At 37.1% G+C, this 17,657-nt stretch overlaps 1 protein-coding gene across 1 annotated transcript in view; it reads left to right on the top strand.

Moving 5' to 3' along the window:
* The window catches only part of LOC134518170 (sodium channel protein type 2 subunit alpha-like), a 79,581-nt gene extending 70,825 nt beyond the window's left edge, over positions 1–8,756 (top strand). Inside the window, exons 26-30 of the mRNA XM_063340535.1 lie at positions 403–456; positions 1,720–1,857; positions 3,491–3,595; positions 4,706–4,976; positions 5,479–8,756. Coding sequence (XP_063196605.1) covers positions 403–456; positions 1,720–1,857; positions 3,491–3,595; positions 4,706–4,976; positions 5,479–6,671 — 1,761 coding nt within the window. The 3' untranslated portion in view covers positions 6,672–8,756. The remainder of the gene's footprint in view (positions 1–402; positions 457–1,719; positions 1,858–3,490; positions 3,596–4,705; positions 4,977–5,478) is intronic.
* Positions 8,757–17,657: the final 8,901 nt, after the last annotated feature.

Below are 17,657 nucleotides of genomic sequence, written 5' to 3'. Positions count from 1 at the left end.
AGAAGCTGTATTGTTGACTCCATCAATTCGTGCTGTAAACTTGATAAAATGGCTGTCACCACGAGTGATTTCAGTAGATTCTCCCTGAACATCTCCAGCATTAATGTGTATCTGAGTCTACCATTCTTCATCTGCAAAGGAAGCATCTGCAGCTCTAAACACACTGTGCTGTCACTAAGACCTTCAGAGCCTGATTTTCAATATTTTTGGAATACCTAAAAAATAATTTCTCAAAAAACCTAGTATTACTATGAAAAATATTTTATTATGCCTGTGTATTAAATGTGGTTTGTAAATTTAGAGATGATTTCATTAAAAGTTAAGATCCAAATGCTGTGACCTAGTTATCTTCCACATTATGAATTTTTATAGGGAAGATAAACAATTGTACTTTATTTCTAGGCTACTTTCAAAGGATGGATGGATATTATGTATGCTGCTGTTGATTCACGAGATGTAAGTGTAAGACTTTCAAAGATTGTCTGTTGATTATATTCTGATATCGAGTATAAAATTTAAACAGCTACAAATACAATGAAATTAAAATTATAATCAGCACCAATATATATTTTTTTCAGATACATTTAGGCTAGAAAGGAACTTTTATGTAACTTCATGAATCTTGGAATTTGTAGTGGAAAGAATTAATTCCACTTCCTTCTGTTTAGACAAATAAGTTAAATTAAGTTAACTGGACTTTTTTTGGAAAACCTAATGTTAATGAAAAAAACAAATAAGAGGGTTTTTTAACCACTTCCTTTGGTAATCATGAGTATGAATTAATTTAAGATTATATGATGTAATTATTACATATTGAATTTATTAATCTTGTTTTATGATTTGTAACTGTGCATTTCATTCTTTCTTTAGGTTGAACACTTATGTTATCTAGCTATTTAAGTTCAATTAGATTTTAAGGTTGAAGACCATCTGCTAAGTTTTCTAGGGATTAGAATTTTATCTTGGCTACAAAAGTAAAACTACATTTACCTTGTACAAAAAAGTGCAACACAGATGCCTGAACTAGTTCTATACAACCTAGGTTATAGTCACTCTAGTGATATCCATCATCACACAGTGCTAATTGTGTCCCAGAGTAATATATTCTGTTTCATTAACTTCAGCATTTCTACATCTAGCACATTGTGCAGTAGAGGTGCAGGCGTTGAGATGTGGAATCCGAAAGAATCAAAACAATAAAAAAATCCTCCTTAGAAATTTGCCTCAATTTAATGGATTTCACAAAACATATACTCACTAGAAATTTACTGAAAGCATCTGTTTTTAGCTGGATGTAAGAACACTCATGTAAGATCAAAAGAGTTCCAGGGAGATTTAGGCAATAGTAAAATTGATTGATTCTGTTGCATGAAAATATACTGAACACAATATAAAATATTTAGATTTGTGCTGTTAAAGTTTTTAGTACTAATGACTGCTCTCAGTTGCACATTGCTTCTTCCTTCTAGACAAGGGACTTTGTGTATATATACATACATAAACATATCTGTGTGCACATTTACTTTAAAATTCATTAAAAGTCATTCTGTCAGCTTCCAGTTCTCCAAATATTGATTGTAATGGACATGTTGGGTCTTTTTAATAACTGAGAGCAGTTTATAGCTTTTCTAACTGATAGCATATACCTATTCATAAATTATATATTGTTTTTTACATCTAGTATTCTCATGGGTAATAAAACTTTATAATATTTTGTAGGTAGAAGATCAACCTAAGTATGAGGACAACTTGTATATGTATCTTTATTTTGTCATCTTTATCATATTTGGATCGTTCTTTACCTTGAACCTTTTCATTGGCGTCATTATAGACAACTTCAACCAACAAAAAAAGAAGATAAGTATTTTAAATGTGTCCATAGGGCTTTTAATAACTTATTTATGTAAAGCTAATAAAAATCAAAAGTTATTTCAAGTTCTTGAATAAAAATGTCTCTTTTTGAAACATAATCTGTGTAAAATTTGTGGATGTGATTTTGACAAGTGAAGAGGGACAAATGAATTGGTTCATAATAATTTGAAAATTGTGTAAGAGTTAAAATGAAGATGCAAAAAGGGAATGTGCATTGTTCTTTTGATTAGATGTAATATTGTCTGGCATGGAAGAGTTTCTTATTTAATTAACTTTAAAAAATTAAGATAAATTAATTTTAATTAATCTTATAAAATGTTGACACTTAATGAAGATACAATATGGCACCGTGTTCATGAAATAGATAATAGTTCTGAGACCTGATTAAACAGTGGGTTAAGAGTAAGTCCAATAGAGCTGAAAGATGAATAGTCCTAAAGATACAAGAAAAAATGTGTACGAGAGCTCTATTTTTCTAACACTTCTGTAAGAAATGAGGCGAACTTCTTAGACACATATACAATCCATAATTTATTAGCAATAATTAAGCAAAGGTATAAAAGGAAGGATATTTTTTGACATAAAAGCATGTTTAAAGTAATTATATTGATAATGCATATAGTTTTATTTAAAAGAACTTTAAAAATCTAAAAATGTGAATAATCACATTTAAAATATTTTGAAGCCTCACAATTCTTAGCCTTCAACTGCCCAAAAGTACTAGAACCTCAGGATCATTCAAAATCTTTGTATGCTGTGAAAAAGCAGTTTCATATGATTTGGTTTTATCTGATCACCAAATAAAAAGCAGCAGTAGCAAACAGAATCTATGGTAAAAGTCAACCGGGAACTACAGAAATTTCTCCTTCTGGAAATATTCTTTAGCTTCTTAAAAGAGCCATAAACACATACTTCTTTGGGCTTTGATATCCAGTTTAGCAGTGACTTTGACATTGTGTTTCCATCTGACTTAGTTCAGACTCATCAATAATCACGATTTACGTTATACTGAAATTCGGGCAGTCAGTTGCACATCTGACTGGCAGCATTTGCATCTGCAAACAAAAGCTAATCTGAGTTAGTCAAGGTTCCAGTGGTGTTTTAATTAAGAATTTGCCATGGCATGATTTGGATTACTTTTCTTAAGTTTATATCAAAGGTGATTTTTTTGCTGTCTTTAAAGAGACCCAAATACTCTCCCTTGACACAACTTGTGCCTCAGAGTTACCCCACTTTTAGACCTGGCTAGCTGTAATCCTAAAAGTCCAACTAGAATTTAGGACATGTAAGGCACCAGTCAGGCTCCTATGCACTAAACATAGCCTAATCAGCAGGTTATTTAACAGCATCGGTATAGTAAGAACCATTTTAGCGATGTCAGCAAAAGTGAGCATGAAGACACTGGAAAAATGCAACTGTCAGCCTGGCAAGGCACCAGTAACAGGGGGTTTTGTATGTTAGGAATGCATATGAGCATCCACAGTGTAAATACCTGAAAAAATCACTTTTGTTATATAAATCAAATACGATTCTATGATTATTTTACAGAGAGACATACTGTAGTTAAGTGTTGTATGTGTGGACATGACAGTAATTAGTTTTGATATTATTTCTTTACTTTGGAGGTCAGGATATATTTATGACAGAAGAACAGAAGAAATATTACAATGCAATGAAAAAACTGGGATCCAAAAAGCCACAGAAACCTATACCGAGGCCAGTGGTAAGAGTGATTTGATTTTAATACCCCTAATATTAAATACTCATCTGGGAATAAGATTTTATCCAATAAGAGAAAGGTATAAGTCTGGAAAGAAAATATTTTTTCCATTTATTTTCTTGTAAGGATAGAATTTGTCCACTTTTTTTAATTCAGCATACTAGATCGTTCATATTTCATTTAAAAACATACACTCTGAAGTATGAACTATAGGATTTAATAAGGTTGATGAGATAAATTTCATAGTTCCCTGCCTAATTCCTAGAAAAGTGAAGTTGATTGGATAATTTATTGGTTCTTGTTAACCATGGATAAACTTCATTTTCTGTTTTTTCTCCTCCCAGAGAATTTGTAGGAAATGGGGATGCAGTGGCCCTTGCTGCTGAAGACAGAAGGGGGCAGTGGTCACCTAATGTGAAAGAAAAAGACAGATGCACATAATCTTACAGAATAAAAGAATGCCCCAGGGAGTAAAGCATAAACTAGGATAAATTTGTCTCTAAGATAAGAAACTACTCTGTTATTTACTGAACTCCTACAGTGTTTGGAAAAAAAACTTGTTGCACCTTATGCACTGAGAGGTTAAAAATAGTCTTTCTAGGGAGAGACATATGGCAATAAACATAAATAAGTACTAAAGGAAAACTAGGATATTGCAGTCGTGGCGTATTTGAGACACGCAACTGCAATGGTCCAACGATCTCACCAAGCATAATTAGTTTAAGGAAGAGAGAGACATCTGTGGGGGTTAGTATTCTAAAACCATCTAAGAATAAAGATCAGAAAATGAGTTTCTATTTGGCTGGTACCCTTGCTGGGTATCGAGTTATAACACCAATAATATAAATTGACACTTTTATTACTATTATTATTGCACTGTTTCCCTTCTGTCCCTTCAGCCAACAGTGGTAGACTTTTTGATCCACTCTAACTGGATGAGACACAAACCAACATGGGTTTGGTGTATACTAAACCAACATGGGTTTGGTGCATTGTGAATGGGTCCTGCTGTGCACTCCTAAATCTTGCAGGGACTTACTTGCTTTCACATTTGGCATTTGTAAAGGCAAGTATTTTCAGAGTATAAACTGTATTCCATCTTTGTTTTTGCAGAACAAATTCCAAGGCATGGTCTTTGATTTTGTTACCAAACAAGTATTTGACATCAGCATCATGATACTCATCTGCCTTAACATGGTCACAATGATGGTAGAAACAGATGACCAGAGTAAAGAAATGGAAACAATTTTATCCCGGATTAACCTTGTGTTCATTATCCTTTTCACTGGAGAATGTGTCCTGAAATTGATTTCACTTCGCCATTACTACTTCACTATAGGCTGGAATATTTTTGATTTTGTGGTTGTGATTCTCTCCATAGTAGGTAAGAGCAATTCCCTTACAAGAAAGAACTAGTGGAAGGAAAAGGGAACATTTGTTTCAGGAATGTTATGATACTGAATATGAACTTTCCTGTTTCCTATATGACTTACATGTTGAAATGATGAAGTTAAGCCAATATAGTCCTTCATAAAAGACAGTGGTATTAGGCTCAGCTTCAAAAACTAATTAAATCTAAGACAGGAACTTCTCTTTCCAGGCTGCTTTAGGAATAACTGAAAGCTTAGACAGACACTAGCTACCTTGCCACAAGCAGTCTTCCTTCTTTTACTTATTTCCCTTCTCCTAGATAGCATTTCAACATAAGGAAAGTGCTTTCACCTTAATAACAGCTTTCAATAAAATGTAGCAACTTGTATGAATTTTTGCTATAGGACAGAATCCCTATACTGATTGTTTTAGAGATAGTGATAAATCAATCTTTCTATAGGTAAGGAATGAATAAATTTAAAACTATATTTTAAATATTCATCTCTTTTCTCTAGGTATGTTCTTAGCTGAGATGATTGAGAAATATTTTGTGTCCCCCACACTATTCAGAGTGATCCGACTTGCCAGAATCGGTCGAATCCTGCGTCTCATTAAAGGCGCTAAGGGAATCCGCACTCTGCTTTTTGCTTTGATGATGTCTCTTCCTGCTTTGTTCAACATTGGTCTGCTGCTGTTCCTGGTCATGTTTATCTATGCGATATTTGGCATGTCCAACTTTGCCTATGTTAAGAGGGAAGTTGGCATCGATGACATGTTCAACTTTGAAACGTTTGGCAACAGCATGATCTGCCTCTTTCAAATTACCACATCTGCTGGCTGGGATGGTTTGCTCGCCCCAATTCTGAACAGTGGGGAGCCAGACTGTGACCCCCATAAAGATCATCCGGGGAGCTCTGTGAAAGGCGACTGTGGCAACCCTTCTGTTGGGATCTTCTTCTTTGTCAGCTACATTATCATCTCATTTCTGGTAGTGGTGAACATGTACATTGCTGTGATCTTGGAGAACTTCAGTGTTGCTACTGAAGAAAGCGCTGAACCCTTGAGCGAGGATGACTTTGAGATGTTCTATGAGGTCTGGGAGAAGTTTGATCCCGATGCAACACAATTCATAGAATACAGTAAGCTATCAGATTTTGCAGCTTCGTTAGATCCTCCTCTTCTTATAGCAAAACCAAACAAAGTCCAGCTTATTGCAATGGATCTGCCCATGGTAAGCGGCGACAGAATTCACTGCCTTGACATCTTGTTTGCTTTCACAAAGCGTGTTTTGGGGGAAAGTGGGGAGATGGATGCCCTCAGAATACAGATGGAAGATCGGTTTATGGCAGCCAATCCTTCTAAAGTCTCCTATGAACCAATTACAACCACATTAAAACGAAAACAGGAGGAGGTATCTGCTGTCATTATTCAGCGTGCTTACAGGCGTTACCTTTTAATGCAAAAAGTTAAAAAGGTGTCAAGTATATATAACAAAAATAAAAACAAAGAAGGAGATGGACCAGTTATAAAAGAGATAATTATTGATAAACTAAATGGGAACTCCACTCCAGAAAAAACGGATGAGAGTTCCTCTACAACTTCCCCACCTTCTTATGACAGTGTAACAAAGCCAGACAAAGAAAAATATGAAAAAGATAAAGCAGAAAAGAACTACAAAGGTAAAGATGTCAGGGAAAATAAAAAATAAAGATCTAAGAATTCTGCTTGTGGGACAACTTGTTTACAGTCTTTGAGAGTGAAGCATCAACTGGACTCCTGCAGGAGGTTTATGCCAAACTGACAGTTTTTACACATATATATGTGTGTGTGTGCGCGCGTGAGTGTGTGTGCGTATATATACATTATATATATACTTAAGGTCAGTGCCTATAACAAAACAGTAAACCTTCATCATCAAACTGTGACTCTGTGAATGAGGGTAACAAACTTGACAAGAGGTTACTGTTTTCACTACAGCTGACACTGCTAAGAACGAGGGGGAAAGTGGCTCCACAGAGAAAACGGAGCATAAAATGCGTGCAAAACGATACTTTTTTGTGTTTCACACATTGCAAAACACGTAGAACAGTAATTCTCTTCACTGTTTGTAATGCAACTGCTACATTTGTCATATTTTTACAAAATTAGTATTAGTGTATTTATCATTTTTTAATTCACAAGTTGTTTACTATTATATGTGACTATTTTTGTAATAGGTTTTATGTTGGGGAAAGAGGTATGAGGACCAGGTGTTCTGCTCTCAGATTCTCTATAATGTACATCTAGAAGTGATTTGCATAGGCATGCTGCACTTGTCAATCATGGATAAATGAAAATATAACATTGCACAAAGCTAAAGATTTTAAGAATTTAATGTTTCAGGGTTGCTCTTAAATTTGAGGCGTTCTAACTACACGTACAGCTGCATCCAGATTATGTGCATCCAGATTAATGTGCCTGGAAAGTCTCCTCTAATTTACAGGAATCTACAATGACTTATTTTTATGCAAATCATTAAACATGAAAAAGTTCTTGTTTTTGTTAAAATATTCACAGCTTAAAAAATATTGTGCAATTTCTGCACTGGAAAAATAGCTTAACCAAAATATACCTGGGGGTTCTATTGGTTTTGGGTTTTTTAACAGCTCAAATTTTTTCCTAGACTGTTCTTTACTTACTGTTTTCTCTCATTATGGCCAACATCCAATGAATCAATAAATACCCTTTTCCATGTAAATATTAATGGTATACTGTCGTGCATATTTAAGTATAGAATTAAATGGGTAATTTGCAAGAACTCAACAGGACATGTTATATTCTATGTCATTATAGATAGTTTGGAGAGTATCACTGATACATGTCAATGCTTTTGCTGCTGTATCTTGCTCCTTCCACTGTCCACAGTCTCCACTATAGGAAGCCATGTGTCAGTGGTGAAGTGAATCAAATTGTCCAACCAGGCCTCATTCTTTCAAATCATTAAGCAATAGTTTGCAGCTATTTATGAGCTTTTTTAGTTTTGCCTTTTAAGTTTGAAGTGGCTACTATATGGTGTAGAATCAGACTATACAGGCCATATTGCAAACTGTTTAACCTGTTGAAAATGTGGTTAGCATATATAAATAATGTAAAGAAATACCATTTGGCAACAGTTTTGTATATAAGAAAAGTGTCTTCAAGTTTAGACCACTGTTTCTTATATTTCTTTCCTCATTCACTTGGCTTACTTTCTAACCACGGTAATTTCAAACTGGCATTATCACACTATGAGGAAAAAAATGAGTATTTGTAGACTATCTTGTTTTAATATTATATTTGCATATATTTCAATGTGAAGTAAATTGTGTAAATCTGGAACCCAGCTTGTTTCCAAATAGTTATATCTGGTAACAGGACATAGCAAGGAAAGTATTAGGGGAATGTGCGAATTTCTAGCGCTGTTTGCATCAGAAGTTCCAAGATAGTCTCATTGTTCATGAAATCCTTGCTATCTTGCAGTGTCTGTTTACATAGCCTATTCTTATTCTTTTTGGATCACGCTGCACTAGACTTGTACAAATAGGATCCACAATATTTCCCAAGAACAAAACGGCACATTTGTAAAATCGAGAACATCAGGACATTCTGTGTTTCATACACAAGCTAACATTAAATGTAGATTTTTTCTTTTACAAATGCTTCTGACTTGTAATGTGTTGGTGAAATGCATGCAAGAAATTGTTATTATCATAAACAACGTAAACAATATTACAAATGAGCCAAAAAATAAAGATTTCATTTTTTATTGTATTTATTTTCCTTTGTCTCTGTCCTTCTGTTGGTTAAAGCAAGATAAAAACTGGCTTTGGTACAAATAAAGAATGTTTTCTTTATCACTAGAGCTAAATACCTTATTCTTCACATTTGACCTTTTTTATGTAAAACAATTTTTAAAAAATCTGAGAACTTTGACCACACCCTATTGATTTCTACTTCTTTGTCACCAGCATACTGTCTGGGGATAACACAGGACATCCAGACATTCTGGCCCAACAGCCTTTCTGTTAACCCTCAAGAGCCCTTCTGAACCATAAAGGCACCGCTCAGTATCTAAGGTATTGTTTTAGTTCGCCACACTGCTGCTACCAAAGCTGCCCACGCTTTATGAGTCTTAAATGTGCAAAGAAACTCTGCAAAAAAGTTGTTTGTCTAAAACATCCAGCTAAAGGGCTCATCAGAAACAGACAGAAGTTGTTTTAATTGTACAGTGATTCTTTTTATTCCAGTAATTCGCAAAAGCAATAAATACCATTTCACTTAATCTCACAAGACAGGGACCATACTGAAACTCAGCTGTGTTAAGTAGTGTTCACAGTCATAATATCCAGATGTTACACAGTAGAAGTTTTGACTTACAATGGATGTCTTGATGCTGTTCAAGGACAGAAAGATATAGTACATTGAAACGCAATATTATCTTACTAAATTTAAAATATTATATTTCAAAAATAGCAGTAAATAGAATATTCCTGGAGTTTGCTCACCAGCATGCTGTCAGTTTTTTCTTCATCTGTGGATATTATGCCATGTTAGCCATATTTTGGCCAAACCCTAAATTGGTTGGATAGCTATGAAATAATTGATGAAATATTAACACTACAATCTATTAAAATCTGTAATATGATGAGCATCAGCAATTGCTGCAGCAGAGTCTCTGAGTTGGTATTCCATGCAATAAGGAAGCCATATTTACTTACAGGAATGACTGTACCTACACCAGAAAAAATGCCTTACCAAGAACATACAGAATTGTCTAGCCTGCTCATACCATTAGTTCCTGGAGCTGGTCCCTGTCCCTCTTAGAAAACAGGGTTAAAGCTCAAGACATGGCCTCCCACAGTTGTCTGGGCATCCTTACAAGTACCTGGCCTCCAGGCCCGAATTAGAAAATCCTCTAATCACATTGTGTTAATGTCAGTATGTAAATCCTTGAAGTCAAAGTTATGTACATTATTTATTCCAGCACTCCTCTGAGTACCTTATCTAACCTCATAAATGATTCAATTTACTTCCAGAGACTTTTGGAGCTCTTCTGCCTCTTTGGTCCCTGACTTCACATCTAACAATTGCATTTTACTCATACCTATTCATATTAGCTGTTCAAAATAGCACCTAAAATCTGCAGAACTCATGCTCTGTGAACAGGTTGGCAAGTGTTCTGATGAGGAATGACAGTTCATTTTCAGGAGCCTGGAGTCTCTTACAGTACTCTTTCAAAGTAAGATTACTGTACCCAACTTCATTACCAAGCACTGTATTAGGGAAAATATCGACAATGCTTTCAGCCTGGACCAGCAGGAATGGCAGAGGGTCTTGTTTTAACCTGGACTGGAAATGGGCTCACTGCTTTGAGGGCACGTATGTTCCTCCTAATTATCCTTTGCTGCTTCTGTGAACTTCCTCTTCCTTTCTATCCCTTTTTCCACAGAAATCAATAGAGTTTGTATAATTTAAATCTCACGTCATACACTCCTCTCCTACACTTCCAGATCATTTGAACGGAAATGCCACTTGAAAGAACTCCCTATGTGGTACTAAGCAAACAATAGTGATGGCTATCCCAGTCAAGCATGGTTTTCTATTCCTACCACATTGTGCTTGGAGTCCCTTTCCACAGGTTCCAGTCGGCAAAGAAGGATCCCTTATGGCTACTAAAATCCCTGTTGTATGACTATACTGAGCCATGTCCATGAACAGGTGAATTTTCAACATTTCCAACCACAGATAAAATGCTTTCCACTAAGTATTAAACCTCTTATCTGTCACGTATTGCCAAAATGAGAGTATTAGTAAGGCTGACAGTAGAGCTAGGTCACTCTCATAGTATAAGTTCATTACTCGCTGCTTTTATTTAATGAGTTTTTGGATTAAAAAATTTCCACATGGATGCCCAGAAAGGAGACATATTCAGTACATTGCAAATTAATTCATAGGGCAGCATAGCTTAATGCTGTTCCCAAGCAAGTGTTCCCAGAAGTCCTAGAGCCTCACATGAGCAAATGCAGCAGTACTAACATGTGCACAGTCATAAAAGAGTAATGAGCTTGCAGAATTAACTGAAGCTAATTCAGCACTGAAGTAATATTACCAAAAGAGGAAAGCTCAGCGTGTGGTGGCAAAAAAACCCATTTCCTCCAAGTAGTAGCAGACTGGCCACAATAACGATAAGCGGGACTGCTATTAGAGCAAGTTAGGATCCCCAGTAGTCAAATGTATTTACTGTGAAATTCATTAATCCATTAAAGGAAATTGTGAGTACTCAGAACTTTTTAGTCCATTATGAATTGCGTTTTGTATTTTATTGGAAAAAAAAAAACAACAGTCAATCATTTAGAAGGTAAAATTATGACGGGAATTAATAAAATCAAGAAAGCCCTCAGCCAAAGTGCTCATCTCCAGTATATGACTTACATGTTACACCCTTATTATTGCTACATGATTGTTACAATTGTGTGAATATTTTTACACTGAAGAGCTTAACTTTCTTGAAGTGCCATGTGTTGTGATTTTTATGTTCATCTCTTCAGTTCTTCATCTAGATAGACAAATTTGAAAAACCATAAAGAAATCCCAGCAGAAAAAGAACTGACAACTGAACTGACAACAAAACCTAATACTTAAAATGAGTTTTCATTATTTTCTATTTGTTGCCTGTTTGAAGAATGGTTATCCAGACAGAGATAGGACTCAGAAAAGAGAAATAACACTAAGGCTGAAAACCACAGAAATAATTCATTATAAATAGACAAAGCAAATAGTAACCACAGTTCATTAGTCATGTGTTCAAATTACTGAGCTAGTTACAATGGATGTTTTCTAAAAGATCATTATTAGTTCATGTACAATTTAATAACAAGACGGGATAAGGTAAAGGGGGATCATGGAATGCTTTGATCTGTTTCCACTAAACACCACAGAGCAGGGATGTGATTTGTCTTTGTAACGCAACGCATACCCTCCACCACTTTACAAATTAAATACTTCACCCTCACAGAAGAACACATGCTGCAACATGAGCCTTAGCTAAGCTAAGAAAATAAATTGTACTGCAGTAGCCTAAGTAAACTGAAGCCAATTACCATCTCTCAGGAGAGAAGACAAATCACATGCATCTCTGCAGCAAGTGCTATGTTTGATGCATATAAGAAAAGACATATCATGAACAATTTATAGCAGTAAAGCAGGCATCCATTCCCAAGTACATTTCCTGTATAATAAGAACCATTTAATGTTTTTTTCTCATAACCTACATTAAGGGGAAAGGGGGAAAATGGTATCAGCCCTAAAACGTATTCGTTGTTCTTAGAGGAAACACATATAAAAAATAAAAAAAGCATTTACCAGATCTTACATGGCATTGTTTTTTAAAAAAACCATAAGCCTCTCATGAGAATTTCAGTATCAGGGGGTTATTTGCTCTTTATTCTAAAACCCTTATAAGCCTGTACATAGATCACAACCACTCTGCCCTACCAGCCTCCTAATGTAGAAATGTCAGGTTTGCTTTCAGAAGGCATAGCCCCAGGTATGTGCCTACAGCAAAGTACAAGCAAAGTACAGTCCTAATGAGTGAAATCGGCCATCCTAAATCAAAGTGGGTCATGCCATTTTTTCCCTCAGTCTAATGCAGTGATATCAAATCCAGCAAACTAAAAGACGCAGTTTAACAACATGCCATATAATAGCAGCTATATTCAAAGGTAACATGCACAGGTTTTTTAATTATGTCACACAAACACTGTAAGTGGTTGTATTATGAGTTGCTTTCCCAGGGAACTGGAACTGATTGAGTTCAACAGCCACAAAAATTTACACTTCTTCACATTTTTTCCTCTTGTTGCTATTACAGGGGATGACAGTGATAGGTCTAATTTTACGACTCTACAGGAAGCTTAGTTCTGGTATACACTTCAGATCCCAGCTCTGATCTAAGGAAGGAAATTGATTGACCCAGAAAAAATAACAGCTTTTTGTCTCTGCTGAACACCAAAGGCCTTATCCTACCTCTTCACGTAAATAAGCAGAGGAGGATCTGAGAAGTACGTGAAGGTATTCAACGGGAAAGCTGTATAAATTCTCTCTCTCAACTAAGAGACATTAAATGAAATACATAAGCACAAAAAGATACAGAAGAAAAAAGGGATGATAGCTTTAGTTGGCATAGTCAGATCCTAACATGTGGGACACATCATAGGTATCATTTATTCTTTGGACAGGATTTTGCTACTGCAACTCCAGGCACCAGGGAACAGCACATTCTTTTCGAACTCTGAAAGTGACAAGGGACAAAACTGGCAGAGCATATGCTACTTCCATGAATGTGCGCTGTGTAGAAAGGATGTTACTAACATCTCCCATCTGCACTAGGCACATCCTTAATTCATGTGTTGCAGAGTTTGTGCAGAAATGAGGACAAGCAATGATTTTTATTTTACCGTTATCTTTGTTTCATAATGCAGCTTTTTAACTCAGAGTCCATATTTTTAAATGCTTAATTTACATGTATATTTTCAATTATATGTTTTAGATATAAAAACCTTTAACTGCTCCATTTAGCACATTTTTTTTTTCTTCTCTTACAAAAAATGAGAACAAATTATCTGGTTCATCCAAGTTGTGCAATAGGAAATGCAGAAAGGCAGCAGTGGTATTTAAATTACCTGCATCCTCTGCCCATGCCCTCCAGGTTTCTGATACACAGCAGAAGAATCTCAAGAGTTCCAAATGAAGACGTGAAGTAACATCCCACTTGCTGGCCATATACATGGAAATAAATACTGAGGGCAAAGAGCCTTAAAGGGTACTCAGCCTCCAATGGACAGCACTACAGGGGAATTCTCAGTTCCCAGACCCAGCATGATTATAGCCTTTTGCATACTGTGATCTGAGTTCATAAGGACTCTGATGTTGACACCTGATAAGTCTTCATGATTGGCACGGAAGAACAAGTCCTAAAATATAGTAGGTAACACAAATACAAAGCCCCCCATTGTTCTATTAGTCTCAGAATACTTGCCCAGAACAAGTAATGCTTTTTTATCCAGGTGATTTACGCTATTTAATTGTCAATCGACCAGGCAGGGCAATTTGATGGCTGCCTAGTAAATTTTCAAAGTGATTTTGCAATCCTGTATTTCTGGTACTAACCATTCTACTTCTATTTTACAGTTTGTACGTATATACAAGAATGCTCCTTGTTGTACTTCAAATTAAAATATGTAACTGACAATCTTGGAAGACAATGCAGTTTCCTAGTATGGCTGCTCCCAATTCATCGTTCTGCAGAATGTGTTGAGCTGAAGCTAGAGATTGTAAATATTTTACAGTAAAATAATATTTCTGTATTTTCTAGGTCACTGCTTCTTTCTGTTCCTGAATCATTAGGAGCAAACAGCAGACTGGCGGAACTGCTGCATCTGAAGATGGATACAAAGAGACCAATCATTCTCCGCAGCTCACCACTGCTCCCGCACTCCTCCACAGCACTGAAAACATACAGAGTCTCTTCCCTCGGGAAACTAGGATCCAGGTGGTAACTCTCATTCACTCAGCACGGGGACTTAGACACTTCAAGGAAGTACTAGCTGGAGACTTTTCTTACATTTAGCCAATTCTCTCTAATTAATTCTCCATTAAAAAGGCAGGGCTTCTTCCCATCTTTACTCTCCTCATGCCCTATACTCTCCTTCTTTCTGTCAGCTCACGTTAAATTTGAGTCAGGGAGACCTTCCTGTTGTCTGTGAACAGCATTCCTAGCTGAACTTTAGGCTGAAAATTCCAATGCTGAATAATACTAGTAACATCACAGATTACAAACTCTTTTCCACAACTCATCATCACCAGGTATTATATGTAGACATGTGCTGCTGTGGTGACACCTGCATGGGCCTTAAAAGTAAAATTTCAGTCACGTAGACAACAAAAAAAATCCCTTCTGAACCACAAGGCCAGCTTTCATTTAGCTTGTTCTGCCCTTTCAAGTCTGAAAGTCCTTTTCCGTTTTTAAGTTTATGTTATTTAACTCTCTTACAACCCTCTCAAGCTTTTCTCTCCTTACTCAAACACATTACTTCCTCCAGCAGCAGAGATGTTTACCTGTGCTGCTGCAAAGGAGGAATGGAACTGAAACGACAAGTATCCTGCAGCAACACCAACTCCAGCTGCGGTCTCAGCAGACCTCAGTTTAAACAAGGCCATGCCAGGTCAGGCCACAGAAAAGCACGTAAAGGGAAAACACTAGCAATTCACTAGGTGGCACTTTTTGAGACACTCAAATCCAAAGCCAAAGATGATGCAATCCCATTTTTCAGCTATAGCATCAACAAGGTCAAACCACATTTAATCACTGAAAATGCTATTAGACCTCTTTCACAAGCAAAAGCTGGCAGTCTGTGTGTGCTAGGCATTGTCCAGCTTCTTAATTCAACCAAACTAAATTGCTGGGAGGTACTGAGGGAAGACAGAGCTGAAGGACTTTTTCCATTTACTCTCATTAGCATTTCCCACAACGGCATGTATACTTTCTGTCACTAGATTTGGTCACAGCCACAGAGCCCTCCCTTCCCGTTCAGACCTAAACCACTAATGCCCTAAACCACCACCGTATTAACCTGCTTTCACCTCAGAACAGGTATACCTTTCCTTCTGAAGCGCCTAACTCTGGGAAAATCTATGGTCAATATAATGCAGAAGCTCAGGCAGGCTGACTGTAATGGGCCGTTTGCCTTTCTAATCCGTGTAAAGACTTTAAATGGTAAATGTGAGCAGCTCTTGTCACACTGTCTGCAGTGATGTATTCTTTCAGATTCCTGTGTTTCAGTGAGCATACACATATGCAACAGGGTAGGTGTGTAATCAAGCACAACCCATACAAAAGAACCCACAGCTAGAAGGAGTATATCTTGATGCCCTTCCCCCCATTCAGGAATTACTATCATCTTACAAGAGCCCTCCCTAAGGGCTGTATGTAGTCATGGTGACAGGACATCACCACCTGTCTGCCCCTGCAATGGAGGCAATGAGCCAGAACACAAAGCTTTGTTTTGCTGCTGCTGAATGCATACAGCACATTTCCAAATAACCTGATCCTAACAGAAACCAAAGAAAATGAAATCAGTTTTCAAAGTACAAAATCTGAAGTACCAGATTTAATTGTAAAGGGTTATGAAAATGAATCAATAAAACAAACAGTGGTTTGAAAAATTACATAAATGGACCTATTGCATATGCTTCAAAATGCAAATTTGAGCATAAAATTATAAAAGGGATGCTTTATGTCCAAAAGTCTAAAATGCAGGCATTAGAGAAACAGATTTTACAATGGGCTGCAATTGTTACAACACGTTGCTTTTCTTCCAGGGGAAATGCACATGATTATACACTGTTTGCCTGCAGTTAACAGTCTCCAGTTTTCAGCATTTTGCCAGTTTGTGAGACTCTAAACATCAGCTGACCAAAAGTCACACAGAAACCGGCTAAACTACTATCATGGTACCACACAGTGAAGGGAAGAAGTAAGCAGCATAAATCATTAAATAAGCAGGCAAAATCATCTCAGCACAGACAGGAGACAGCCTAAACAGAATGGGAGCAAAGGAACTCCTCCTTTTTATTCCTATATATCTAGTCTATTCCTCAGGTTATGCATACATTGTGGAATTAGGCAGCACCTCACAGTTCTCAGATGTGGGTGCATGCCCCTACCTTAGCTTGACCTTACACTGGGCAAGACATAGCGACTATCTCTTTTCTCTTCCCAGCACGCTGGGTTTCCCCAGGAAAGAAATGCAGGCTGGTAGGGATTTTCAGAGTTCAACAGGTTTCCTGAAATGGGTGACTGGAGAGCCACAACTAAAAGCCAAGCTGCAGAATTCTCCATCTTGTGGTTTAGATTTACCATCACAGACCATACCTAGATTTTCCAGAGGTTGTGCTGCTGAATTGCATTGGGCCTCTATTTCCCTAAATGGGCAAGAGTTACTGGATACCTACAGCTCCTATGGATCCATTCACATGTGCTGGCTTTCTCAATACTGTGGACAACTTCTTTCAGTGTGGTAGACAGTGTGGAAGATCATAGAATCAGGTTGGAAAGGATCTCCAAGATCATCAAGTCCAACTGTTAACCTAACACAGCCAAAAACACCACTAAACCATGTACCTAAGCACCCCGTCTACACGTCTTTTAAAGACCTCCAGGAATGGTCACTCAACCACTTCCCTGGATAACCTGTTCCAATGCTTGATAACACTTCTGGTGAAGAAATTTTTCCTAATATCCAATCTAAACCTCCGCTGGCACAACCTGAGGCCATTTCCTCTTCTCCTATCGCTTGTTACTTAGGAGAAGAGACCACCACCCATCTCGCTACAACCTCCTTTCAGGTAGTTGTAGAGAGTGCTAAGGTCACCACCCTTTTCTTCAGGCTAAACAACACCAGTTCCCTCAGCTGCTCCTCCTAAGACTTGTGCTCTAGACTCTTCACCAGCTTCACTGCCCTTCTTTGGACCTGCTAAAGCACCTCAGTGTCTTTCTTGCCGTGAGGGGCCCAAAACTGAACACAGTATTTGAGGTGGGGCCTCACCAGTGCCAAGTACAGGGGGACAACCACTTCCCTAGTCCTGCTGGCCGCGCTATTCCTGATACAAGCCAGAA

Source organism: Chroicocephalus ridibundus, chromosome 7 (assembly GCF_963924245.1).
Source record: "Chroicocephalus ridibundus chromosome 7, bChrRid1.1, whole genome shotgun sequence".
NCBI classification, from domain to species: domain Eukaryota; kingdom Metazoa; phylum Chordata; class Aves; order Charadriiformes; family Laridae; genus Chroicocephalus; species Chroicocephalus ridibundus.
Note: the sequence above shows the minus strand (reverse complement) of the source record. Positions and strands in the feature narration are given on the sequence as shown.